This window comes from Ranitomeya variabilis, chromosome 2, assembly GCF_051348905.1.
Source record: "Ranitomeya variabilis isolate aRanVar5 chromosome 2, aRanVar5.hap1, whole genome shotgun sequence".
NCBI lineage: Eukaryota > Metazoa > Chordata > Amphibia > Anura > Dendrobatidae > Ranitomeya > Ranitomeya variabilis.
In genome coordinates, this window is record NC_135233.1 from 598887681 (window position 1) to 598901150 (window position 13470).

General features: G+C 50.0%; 1 protein-coding gene across 1 annotated transcript in view; it reads right to left on the bottom strand.

The window, feature by feature from the left end:
- The window catches only part of DHX38 (DEAH-box helicase 38), a 69672-nt gene that overhangs the window by 39251 nt on the left and 16951 nt on the right, over nt 1-13470 (bottom strand). The window contains exons 7-11 of the mRNA XM_077288545.1: nt 6248-6324; nt 6011-6166; nt 5625-5786; nt 5426-5533; nt 5219-5334 (exon numbers count right to left, since the gene is read on the bottom strand). Coding sequence (XP_077144660.1) covers nt 5219-5334; nt 5426-5533; nt 5625-5786; nt 6011-6166; nt 6248-6324 — 619 coding nt within the window. The remainder of the gene's footprint in view (nt 1-5218; nt 5335-5425; nt 5534-5624; nt 5787-6010; nt 6167-6247; nt 6325-13470) is intronic.

Sequence of the window (13470 nt, forward strand, 5' to 3'; positions counted from 1 at the left end):
AAATCTGCTGCGGGAGAACCCGCAGAGGACACTTCCTACGTGTGCACATAGCCTTACAGGGTGATTCCTGATTTCAGGGTGATTCCTGGTGGCCAGTCCTAGCCCTCAGAGAGGGCTGAGAGGAAGACGGTGATCACCAGAAGTGGCCCCCCCTTCTTGTAAGGGGCTGATACTGTCTTCTGCACCATCTGGAGGAAGATGGTGCGGAAAGGAGGATCCCTAATTCCAGCGACCCTCAACAACCCGGGGGCTCCCGACGTGATCCTCATCAGTGAAGAGGACCGAGGACAATCAGAGAGGTACTTTTCCTTGCCGGCATGTATGTTACCCCCCTTTTCAACTCTCCCCCCCGCAGACAGCGGTGCATGGCTCCTTTCTTTTCCTGCCCCTGGGCAGCCTTTGCATCATGGGGACCGGCGGCTGCAGGCTCCTTAGTCTCGGGAGCCACAGTTCCCACAGCATGATTTTGAAAATCGCACCTTTTTTCTTGCCTCCCAGGTCACTTTATTCTTATCCCCTGCAGTGGAGTTCATTACCGCGCTGGCCCACACCCCCTGGCTATCGCCTTTTGGGGAGCACCTCCATTTTGGTAGGCCAGACCTCCCCCTGGCTGGCCCTACACGGGGCACCCTAACGCCCAGGATGAGAGCACACCCCTCCTACCGGAGTGGGCTGTTGCTATGTCTCAGTCGGTCTCTGACCAGTCTAAAGTATTGCAGTCCCTGGTCCAGGTCATGGAACGTCTTCCACTTCTATCAGATGCTCCGAACGCCTCACAGGGTGATTCGCACGTACCTGACAACAACTTTCGCAGGGAGAGATCGGGTAAAGGACCTAGGAAGCGGGCCCTCGGTAGCTCCTCATCCAGTTCCCCAGTCCCCTCTGCATCTTCTAGGATGCAACCCTCTCCCCATACCTGCTCCTCGGAGGCGACATTTGGGTCGGATGTGGATTCCCAGCCCGACTCGAATTCGGACCAGGCTTCAAAAATGCAAGACATGGTAGATAGCCTTATTTGGGCTATTACTCAAACTCTTAAATTAAAAGAGGACGAGGTTCCCGTTCAAGAGGACTCCATTCCCTTCAAACGGGTGAAACATCCTCCTCGGACCTTCCCCAATCACAAGGAGTTTGAAGCGACTATGGCAGTGGGAACACCCAGAGAAGCGTTTCCCGTGAAGGAAACAGCTAGACATCCTGTATCCCTTTAGCCCAAACCTAGTCAGCAAATGGGACCCTACGGTGGACCCGCCGGTTTCCCGTCTATCCTCAAAAACAGTTCGGTCCCTTCCAGATGGTGCATCTCTTAAAAGACATAACGGACAGGCAGATTGAGTCTCTGGCCAAATCGGCCTTTGAAGAGTCTGGTTCCTCTCTGCCCCAGCTTCGCCTCCACCTGGGTGGCAAAGTCTATTTCTGCCTGGGCCAAAATACTTCGCAAGGGCATCATAGCAGCAGCCCCTCCGGATGAACTACCAAAATTTGGCAGACCAGATTGCTCACGCCAGAAAATACCTCCTGGCTGCTTCCTTGGATGCAGCCGCCTGTTCTGCCAGAGCAAACAGCAACATCGTTGCCATACGCTGCATCCTTTGGTTAAAGGCGTGGAACGCAGATCAAACTTCCAAGCAATCTCTCACCAACCTGGCCTTTCAGGGTTCTAGACTCTTTGGGTCCAGACTGGACCAGATAATTTCGGATGCTACGGGGGGGGGGGGGGGGGGAAGGACGTCTCTTCCTCAGTCCAGGCCAAAACATCCCTTTAACAAGAAAAGGCCTATGCCTTTTCGATCCTTCTCCTATTCAGGGACTACCTCCCAACAGGACCGCTCGTCTGCCCCAAGGGAAAGAAGGAAGCCTTCCTTCAAACCTTCTCCTCACTGGAGTTCTGGAGATCTAAGGACCGGCCCTCAAGGTCTTCGGGGTCCCTCTCCCACAGGTTTTCCTCCAAGTGACGGGTCACCCCCACCTGGAAATATTTCCAGGGTGGGAGGCAGACTTCTTTTCAGAGACGCTTGGTTGTCAGTGGTCGACGACGCCTGTGTCAGAGAGATCGTCACGTCTTGCTACAAGATCGACTTTTCTTCCCCCCCCCCACCCCCAGGAAAACGCTTCTTTCTGTCTCACCTGCCATGCCATAACTGCCATCCCAAGCCCCAGGGATTTTTCAGGCCGTCTCTTCCCTTCTTCGTTCAGGAGTAATTATTCCAGTCCCTTGAACGATTTTCAGGGTTCTACTCCAATCTTTTTGTAGTCTCGAAAAAAAGATGGTTCGCTCCATCCCATCTTGGATCTCAGCATTTGAACCGTCACGTTTGGATCCGCCACTTCAGGATGGAGTCCTTACGCTTGGTGATCGCCTCCATGGAACGAGGAGAATTTCTCTGTTCTGTAGATATCCAGGATGCGAATCTCCACATTCCGTTTTCTGAGATTCTTCGATTTGCTATCCAGGACGATCATTATCAATTCACAGCCCTTCCTTTCGGCCTGGCGTCTGCTCCCAGGGTGTTCACGAAGGTCATGGCGGCGGTCATGGCCATCCTTCGCTCCAAAGGGATTCTCATAATCCTGTACCTGGATGATCTTCTGATCAAGGGACCATCCCAACAAGACTGCGACCAGAGTCTCCAGTTCACTCTGATCCATCTCGACTGCATAGTCAACAGGGAGAAATCCTCCCTAATCCCACCTCAGCGCCTGGCGTTTCTGGGTATGCAGTTCGACAAGGCTCAAGCTCGTGTCTTCCTCCCAAAGGAGAAGTTTGCCTCCCTCTGCCAGGGGATCCGCTCTCTAAAGCGTCCAGCCCCCCCTTCTTCTACGGTCCTGCATGAGGGTCTTGGGGAAAATGATTGCCTCCATGGAAGCCGTGCCTTTTGCCCAGTTCCACACTCGGCCTATTCAGCTGGCCCTCTTGTCTGCCTGGGACAAGAGAACTGTTTCCCTAGAGCCACCGATTCTCCTGCCTCTCAAAGTGAGGCAATCTCTGACTTGGTGGACGCTGTCCGCCTCGGTCCTGCGCGGGAGATCCTTTCTCACTCTCTGGTGGCAGGTCATCACCACCGATGTCAGTCTCCTCGGTTGAGGAGCAGTCTTCCTTCATCAGTAAAAGCAGGGTAGCTGGAATACACAAGAAGCCCTTCTCCCCATCAATCTTCTAGAGATCAGGGGAATCTTCCTTGCCATTCTTCACTGGCAGTTGCTCCTCGCAGGCAAGCCAGTCCGCATTCAGTCGGACAATGCCACGGCTGTGGCTTTCATAAATCACCAAGGCGGAACCCGCAGCAAACACGTTCACATTCCAGGGGCGGAAAATTGGGCAGCCGATTTTCTGAGACGTCAAGGTCTTACATCAGGCGAGTGGTCTCTCAACCCCACTGTCTTCTACCAGATATGCCAGAGATGGGACACTACGGATGTCAATCTGATGGCATCTCGGATGAACCACAAGCTTCCTCAATTCGTCGCCAGGTCCCGAGATCCGCTGGCCATCGGGTACGATGCTCTTGTGATCCCATGGTCCCAGTTTCAGCTGCCTTATCTTTTTTCCGCCTCTTCCCTTGATTCAGAGAGTCGTAAAAAAGATAAAGGCAGAAGGGATTCCCGTAATCCTGATAGCTCCAGACTGGCCAAGACAGGCCTGGTACGTGGAGCTGGTGACATGCTCATGGATGTTCCCTGGAGGCTTACAGACTGTCCAGACCTTCTCTCTTAAGGCCCCCTCTTCCACCCGAGTTCTCAGTCTCTGAGTTTAACGGCATGGTCGTTGAGGCTGCAGTCTTGAAGGAAGCTGTTTTTTTTTTTTCTAATAAGGTAATTCAGACCATGATTAAGATGAGAAAACCAGCATTCTCGAGCATCTACCACAGATGTTGGAAGGCCTTCGTCCGGTGGTGTAAGGAGAATAGTTTGTTCCCAATGTCCTTTTCCCTTCCTTTAGTCCTTGGTTTTCTCCAGGTGGGTCTTGACTCGGGCCTATCGCTTAGTACCCTTAAGGGACAGGTTTTCGTTCTCTCTATTCTCTTCCAGAGAGACCAAGCTTCTCATTCACAGGTGAAGACTTTTCTTCAGGGTGTCGCCCACCTGGTGCCTCCTAACCATTCCCCTATAGAACCATGGGATCTGAACCTTGTCCTTGGTGCTCCGCAGAGCACGTCTTTTGAACCCATTCAACATATTCCCTTCTCTCTCCTGTCTTGAAAAGTGGCCTTCCTAATCGCCATTACGTCTATCAGGAGGGTTTCCGAGCTGGCTGCTCTGTCTTGTCGTTCTCTATTCCTGATCCTGCATCAGGACAAGGTAGTCCTTCAACCCGTTCCTTCCTAAGGTTGTTTCTGTTTTTCACATCAACAAAGACATTGTTCTTCCTTCTTTTTGTCTCTCCACCAGCTGGATCTAGTCAGAGCTATTCGAGTCTATCTTTCTAGGACTGCTTCCTTTCGTCAGTCTGATTCCCTATTTGTCATCTCCGAAGGTCGTCTTAAGGGGCTCCCAGCTTCTAAGTCCACTATTGCTAATTGGATTCGTTCAGCTAAAATAGAGGCAATCAAGACAAACAGCCTCATCCGGGAGTGAGGGCTCACTCCACCCGGGCCTTGGGGGCTTCCTGGGTTGTTTGTCATCAGGCTTCGGCCTTACAGATTTGCAAGGACGCAACCTAGTCGTCCTTGCACACTTTTGCGAGGTTTTACAGGATTCATACCCATGCCTCGTCAGATGCAGGCCTGGGTAGGACGTTGCTGCAGGTGGCAGTTGCGCACCGGCTGACCTAAGTCCTTTTTCCTGGCATTCTTTCTGTTCCCAACCTTGGGACTGCTTTTGGACGTCCCATGGTTTCCTGTGTCCCCAAATGAAGCGATAAAGAAAGAGGGATTTTTGGTACTCAATGTAAAATCGCTTTCTTGGAGCCTTCATTGGGGGACACAGCACCCTCCCTAATGTTTGTGCCGTTGTTGGGCCCATGTGCCTTTGTTGTGGGTTGGTACGTATGTTGAGCTTTGTTTCGCTTCTCCTACTGCTTTTACAACAACCGAGTTGCTTTTTGCCTGTCGGTGGGTGTATACTGCTGGGGAGGAGCTATTTTCCTTTTTTGCCTAGTTTCAGCCTCCTAGCGACAGCAGCATACACCCATTGTTACCTGTGTCTCCCAATGACGGCTCCAAGAAAGAGATTTTACGTTGAGTACCAAAAATCCCTCTATTTTTTTTCTTGAACTTACTTGTAATCCACAGCACCGTCTTCATTCGTGGGTTTCTCAGATTCTTCCTCCTCCTTTTTGATGCCCATTATATCTCCAAGCTTCGTTCCAGCCAATTCCCAATGTTTGTGTTGAGCCTAAAGACAAATCTAATGTTAAGTACAGGTAGAAAACAAGAGTAAAAACACAATGAATCTGGTTATATAACTAGATAAGCATCTGCTGTACCTTTTTCCTCTCTTTCTGTTCACGGTGTTTCCGCACCAGATGACTACCTTTGCGAGAGATGATTGCCAAGTCAGAAGTTGGGTCACGAACTGGGATTACAGGCTCGGGCTGAAGGAGACAAAATGGCAATTAATAAAAGTAGCCTCAATTTCACACCTCGATATTTCATTACCCAAAAATTGCTTTTTCTTAATCTTACCTGCTTAGTAAACACAATTCGTCCATCTAGAAATGGAGGCACCAAGTTATGAACCAGCAGATGCACTTTAGCCGCATTGTCCTCCTCAAAGTCCTCGTCCACCTCCAGCCTCTGAACCACCCCACTAGTCAACATGCGATTTGTTTCCCAGCGCTCGTTATCCTAAAAATATCAAGATCGTATTATTAGAAGAAGCATCTTCACCATATGTGAAAATGTAGAATGTATTCAGAAAGTGAAAAAGAGGTGACGGAAATGAAGGGAGGTGGAAGTTGTCACTACACAAAGAAAAAAAGCATAACACCATGATGCAACAGATGTGCACAGCACATAAGGGCTACAAATACCCAGTCTCCTGTGGGTAGCAGCGAGTAACAGGCAATTACCTCATTGATCTGCCTTCTCTGGGCCGACACTCTCTTGTGCGTCTGTTTCTGCAGCTGCTGTTCCCTCTTGCGCACATATTCTTCAGACGTGGAGCTCAGGGCGTTGTGGGACTCATCAAACCCTTCATCCATCATATACCAGTCTCGATCTGCTTGCTGGAGACGGGGAGAACAGTGTCAGTACGATAATGGGAAGATGACAACTAGGATTTGCAGGCGACACCACAGATATCTTACCCTTTGATCGTCCTCCCATTGCCTCTGATCGTCTTCTGACATGAAACGGATATCATCATCATCATCTTCTGACTTCCCTGCATGACAATAAGCAAAAAAATCATTACTTGCCCTAAAAAATTAACTTTGCAAAAGGCTGTGCAGAGTTTCAAGGGAGTTGGCCAACAGAACAGAATGGTACATTATATGAAAATAACCATTAAACCCCCACAGTTCCAGTGGTCCCCACCATTCTTGCAGCGATTACATAACATCTGTCAATCACATGACTGCCGGAGCCACATGAATGATGGATGTGGGGTGTCATCACAAAACCTGGGGTTGACTTCCAGAGGGATAGCACTGAGGAATTAAATGGACGAATAGTGGTTATTTCTTCCTTTTAGACAACACTGTAATGAGCAGCATAACTAACGGATTAAGACTCTGAAATCAGAAGTTTCCTTCTCCTCTCATTAGAGCAGAGCTGCTTCTGTTCACGTCCGCCACAATCCCTGCTCCTGATCATGTAGACAGTGCGCTGAAGTCAGAGAGCAATAATAGTATAGAAGACGGTCCTTGGCACTGTACTATTAATGATGTTAAGTGGTTACAATTTTTAGCCAACTTTGGGTTAAACAAAATTGTTGTTTTGTTTTTTTTTTGTTTGTTTTTTTTTTTAAACTTAAATGCATGTATTTCGGGCTAAAAATATTTTTTGAAATTGGTTTTCATTACAAATGTTGCAGCCTTTGCTTTACAAGCTCTTTGTTTATCTGCAACCTCAATTTTGAAGTGGTCTGTGATCATAAATCAGCTGAGCACAGAAAAAGTGAGGAAAAAAAAGTTATAAGACCGCATAGTGGGCTCACTACTGGGATTCCAGTTAGCTCATTAAAGGGAACCTGTCAGCAGATTTGGCCACTAAAAGATGCGGCCACTGCCTTTCAGGGCTGTAGATACGCCCCCGGTCCAACCTGCAAATGAAGAAAAAAGGAGATTTTTGTGTACTCACCATAAAATCCTTTTCTCCGAGCCAATCATTGGGGGACACAGGACCATGGGGTGTTATGCTGCTGCCACTAGGACACTAAGTAAACACAGAGAATAGCTCCTCCCCTGCAGTATACACCCTCCTGCTGGCTCTCAGTGAACCAGTTCGGTAACAAAGCAGTAGGAGCTTAATATATAATAAGGATGAACTATGTCAAAAACCAAGTTAACTCAACAAAAACCAAAGCCAACAGGGTGGGTGCAGTGTCCCCCAATGATTGGCTCGGAGAAAAGGATTTTACGGTGAGTACACAAAAATCTCCTTTTATCCTACTCCTCATTGGGGGACACAGGACCATGGGACGTCCTAAAGCAGTCCCTGGGTGGGAAACAATTAACTGCAATTGCTACTTGCACCCACAAGTTACAGATGCGGCACAGCCGCCTGCAGAATTCGTGTGCCGACGGTCGCATCTGCCGAGGCTTGAGAGTGAATGTGGTAATGTTTTGTAAAGGTATGCAGACTGGACCAAGTTGCAGCCTTCCAAACTTGTGCTGCCGAAGCTTGGTGCCGGATGGCCCAAGACGCACCCCACTGACCAAGTGGAGTGAGCCTTAATCCCTGCTGGGACAGGAAGACCTCTGACTCGGTAGGACTCTTGAATAGCCGAACGGATCGATTTGGCTATTGTCGCCTTGGAAGCGGGAAACCCTTTCCTCGGTCCTTCCGGGAGCACGAATAGGGCATCTGACCTGCGGAAAGATGCTGTCCACGAGATGTATCTCCTAAGAGCTTTCACTAAATCCAGTGTGTGAAGGGCCTTCTCGATGAGATGGACTGGTGCCGGACAGAGTGACGGTAAGACAATCTCCTCATTGAGATGAAAAGAGGATACAACTTTCGGTAGAAAAGAGGGGGATGTCCTCAAAACCACCTTATCCTGATGAAAATTCAGTAACGGAACTTGAGAGGACAGAGCCGCCAGCTCGGAGACTCGTCTAATAGAGGTGACCGCAACTAGAAAAGCAACTTTCCATGAAAGAAGAGACAGGGAAACCTCCTGTAGAGGTTCGAAAGGAGCCTGTTGCAAAACTCCGAGGACCAGATTAAGATCCCATGGTTCCAACGGCATCCTATAGGGGGGCGCCCGATGGGAGACTCCCTGAATAAACGTCTTGACCTGTAATCTGTTGACAATCCTGCGTTGGAAGAGAACAGACAGGGCTGAGATCTGCCCCTTGAGAGAACTAAGGGGGAGACCCAAGTCCAAACCCGTTTGTAAGAACTCGATAATGGAAGGGATGGAAAAACGTAGAGGAGAACGTCCTCGGTCGCTACACCATGAAAAGAAAGTCTTCCAAGTGCGATGATAGATACGCATAGACGTAGGCTTTCTAGCGCTGATCATGGTAGCTATGACTTCTGGAGAGAAACCTGCCTAGGTTAGGACCCAGGACTCAACGGCCATGCTGTCAAACACAGGGTCTCTGAGTTCTGGTGGTAAAAGGGGACTTGAGATAGCAGATCTGTGCAAAACGGTAATCGCCAGGGAACGTCGGCAACTAGTTGAACTAGTTCCGCGTACCACGCCCGGCGCAGCCAATCTGGCGCAATCAGGAATACCGGTACCCTCTCCGCTCTGATTTTCTTGATGACTCTCGGCAGGAGAGGAAGCGGGGGAAATATGTACGGAAGCCGAAAATGATGCTACGGGAGTACAAGAGCGTCTGCCCCGATGGCTGCCGGATCGTGTGACCAAGCCATGAAGTCGGGAACCTTGGAATTCAGCCGTGAGGCCATCAGATCCACGTCCAGGGTTCCCCAACGACAGCAGATCTGGTGGAAGATCTGCGGATGGAGAGACCACTCCCCGGAGTTGAGGCATTGCCGACTGAGGAAGTTTGCCTCCCAATTGTCCACTCCCGGGATGTGAACCGCAGAGATCATTGAGCGGTTTTCCTCGGCCCATCGGAGGATGTGGCCTACCTCTGTCATGGCCGCCCTGCTGCGGGTTCCCCCTTGGCGGTTGGACTGAATCCTGATTGGGCGACCTGCTAGGAAGGGATGGAACTGGAGAAGTGCCAGCCTGATCGCCCGGATTTCCAAGATGTTGATTGGAAGGAGTGATTCCTGGGGGGACCAGCGGCCCTGAGCACTGTGATGAAGGAACACCGCTCCCCAGCCTAGAAGACTGGCGTCTGTCGTTACAACGAGCCAGGGTACTGGGAGAAATGACTTTCCTTGATTCAGGGAGGATTTCAATGTCCACCACCTGAGAGACTGTGACTCGCTGGGGAAGGAGGAACCGACGGTCTAGGGAGAACGGGTTCCTGTCCCAAACAGCCAGGAGGGCATGCTGTAGAGGGCGGAGGTGTAGTTGGGCAAGTGGAACCGCCTCCATAGCTGCTACCATCCTGCCGAGGACTCTCATAGTGAAGCGCAGAGAGTGAGAGCGAGGCTGAGAGAGCTTCTGAGCTTCTCGCTGTAAGACTGAGATCTTTTCTGGGGGAAGAAGAACCAACCACTGGGACGAGTCGAGTATCATTCCTAGAAAGGAAATTCGCTGAGCCGGCACTGGGGAAGATTTTTTGAAGTTTATCTTCCAACCCAGGCGAGAAAGGGTATCTATTGTGATGGCCACGGCTTCCTTGCAGGAGCGGAAAGAGGAGCCTTTGATGAGGATATCGTCTAAATACGGGAGCGCCACCACTCCTCGGGTGTGGAGTATGGCAAACAGCCGCCATGACCTTGGTGAATACCCTGGGAGCGGTGGCGAGGCCGAAAGGCAGAGCAACGAATTGGAAGTGATCTTTCTGAACTGCGAAGCGAAGAAACCTTTGGTGAGAAGGTAAAATAGGAATGTGGAGGTATGCGTCCTGGATGTCTATAGACGCCAGGAACTCGCCTTCTTCCGTGGAGGCGATGACAGAACGAAGCGATTCCATCCGGAACAGTCGTACCCCGACGAACTTGTTCAGCAGTTTTAGGTCCAGTATGGGCCGTACTGTACCGTCCTTCTTTGGAACAATGAAGAGGTTTGAATAAAAACCTTGAAACCTTTCGCTTTGAGGGACCGGAATAATAACTCCGTCTTTTCTCAGAGAGCTTATAGCTTTGAAGAACTCTGATGCTTTCGCCCTGGGAGAAGACAGGAAAAAACGGTTTGGAGGATGAGATAAGAGATCCATCTTGTATCCGGAGGACACTAGATCGCGGACCCACTCATCATGAACGACCGAGAGCCACGCTGCACTGAAGGAAAGCAGGCGGCCGCCTACTTTGAGGGTGTCCCCCGGATACCGCAGGGAGTCATTGTGTGGAAGGTCTGCCCGTTCTTCTGGCGCCTCTGGATCCAGGCTGCCTTGGCCTGCCTCTCCACAAAGGGGAAGGCTTAAAAGAGGCCTGTGAACCTCTGTCTCCACGTTGTGCCCGGCCGGAACCGGGAGATGTGGAAGTAGAGGACCAGTTTGAGTTGTAACGAAAAAAATCGGGACCGAGCCTGTGGTTGCAGGTTCCGAAAGGGCCGAGAGGGTCTCTGTTGTGGAAGAAATTTACTCTTCCCTCCAGTGGCGTCAGAAATTAACTGGTCGAGCTTTGCACCAAAAAGGCGACCGCTCTGATATGGGAGAGAAGTCAATGACTTTTTGGAAGTAGAATCCGCACGCCAGTCCCTGAGCCATAAGGACCTCCGGATGGTGATGGCATTTGCTGCTACTTGAGAAGCGCAGTCAGCGGCATCCAGGGACGCGGTCACTACAAAAGCTCCAGCTCTGGCTATCTGAGTAGCGAGGTCTGCTATCTCGGGGGGGGAAGATTGGTATCCAGTACTGCTGAAGACAAGACCTCAGCCCAGTGGGTCATAGCCTTAGCCACCCACGTAGTGGCAAAAGATGGAAAGAGTGCGGCTGCTGAGGCTTCAAAGGCTGAACGCGCCATATTGTCGATCTGACGATCGGTTGGATTTTTAATAGAGGCGCCCTCCGAGGAGGATAAAACAGATTTCGTAGCCAGGCGTGATACCGGAGGATCTACTGGGGGGAGATTGTGACCAATCTTTTCTTAGATCCTGGGCAAAGGGATATTTGGACTCCATGGGCTTCTGCCCTGTGAATCGTTTATCTGGACGTATCCTGTGAGATTCCACAATTTGCTTAAACTCAGGATGAGTGGCGAACACTCTGAGCTCATTTGGTCCTCTTAAAGGACACAGCATGATCCGTTTTAGATAAGGGTTCCTCCTCAAATCTCAAAGCCTTATTCACTGACTCAATTAGAGAGTCGAGAGTCTCCTGATCGTGATGAAATTCCTGATCTAGGGACGTATCAGAATTGTCCTCTGAAACAAGTTCTCTACTAGCCCCAATGGAAGGGGAGCGAGAAATGGAGCTCTCAGAACCCGAAAACCATTGATGGTCTGGGGATATGGCATGAGTCCTTTTCCTGGAAGAGTGAGAACTCCTTGGCAAGGTACGACCCCTGGAGTACGAGGGGTTCTGACCATCGGAAGCATCGTCCGTATTAGTGCCCTGGTTAGAGGAAGGGTCTCGGAACGAGTCTAACGCTTTTGCCAGGGATGCCATAGACCGGGAAAGGGAGGTAGCCCACTCAGGGGGACTATGCTCACTGGGTTAAGTATCAGCAACAGGTGGTTCCTGAGCCTTCACCGGTTCACAAGCTGTGCATAATGCAGTATTGTGACCCCGGGGTAATGATACCTTACAAGAGGTACATGCAGCGAAAAATACAGTGTGGGTTTTCCCAGACTTTTTGTGAGGTTTTGGTTGAGACATAGTAAAGCCTGGAGAAAAGCGCTTACTAGCAGGGAAAAGGTTAAGCTATGTGTCTGCAGCTTACCCAGATCCTGTGTCTTGAGTCCCCAGGGCAGGTCCGCAGTGTAGGCAGAGAAAAACGCTAGTCCTGAGGGCTGTGATAGGAAACGCTGGAGCAGTGCTGCAGCATCAGGGCTGTGGGTGTCCCAAGATGGCCGCCGAGACCAGGAAGTGGGAGCTCATCACAGGGAACGAGAAGCGCCAGGAAAAGTGGGCAGGGCTAACTGCCCGTGGGCGTGGCCAAAACTCCAGCCTGTATTGAGGGATTTCTTTTTTTTTCCTTTCTTCTGCGGTTGCGGCCTGCACCGCCACAACCGCTATTAGCGCCATCATTAGCTGCACTCCTTCGTGGGGTTGCCGCACTACGGACCACCCACAGACACAGGCTTAAGGTGCGGACCTCCCATACCCCGGGGACCAGGACCCCCTAGCGCCTCGGCCCCCGCAGTGTACTTACAGTAGGTGCAATGGGCGGGTGCTCAAACCACCGTCGCCATAGTCAGGGAGGGGGTGGAGAGCTTCTGCCGCCATGCGTCATCCGCTATATCAGTGGTGATGCAGAGAGGGGCTGCACGGACGCCATATATATCATGTCCGGCTATGCATCTGGCTCCAGGAGAGGTAGATGGAGGTCTACTCCATGTGGTTGCCTGCTATGGAGGGGGGAGATCGGAACGCGAAGGAACCGTCGCCCGTAATATGAGCTCAGGGCTGGCATCCAACGTTGCAGGAAAGGATACGGGAGGAACGCTTCACGTACTTGCCTGTTGATGGTTCGGGGGAGATCGGAGCCTAGAAAGGATCCGTCGCCCCCATTCGCTCCGTTAAAGGAAAAAAATAGAACAAAAAATCAAAAATTAAAATAAAAACGGTGGGGTCTGAAACAGACCCAAGTGCCTACTACAGACACTAAGCAAGAACTGGTTCACTGAGAGCCAGCAGGAGGGTGTATACACTGTGTTCCAAATTATTATGCAAATATTTCCTCATATTTTCTCTAAATTACCTATCTGAATTGCAGTCATTGTTATTTTCCAGTCATCTACTATTCTAGTATACAGGTCCTTCTCAAAAAATTAGCATATAGTGTTAAATTTCATTATTTACCATAATGTAATGATTACAATTAAACTTTCATATACTATAGATTCATTATCCACCAACTGAAATTTGTCAGGTCTTTTATTGTTTTAATACTGATGATTTTGGCATACAACTCCTGATAACCCAAAAAACCTGTCTCAATAAATTAGCATATCAAGAAAAGGTTCTCTAAATGACCTATTACCCTAATCTTCTGAATCAACTAATTAACTCTAAACACATGCAAAAGATACCTGAGGCTTTTAAAAACTCCCTGCCTGGTTCATTACTCAAAACCCCCATCATGGGTAAGACTAGCGACCTGACAGATGTCAAGA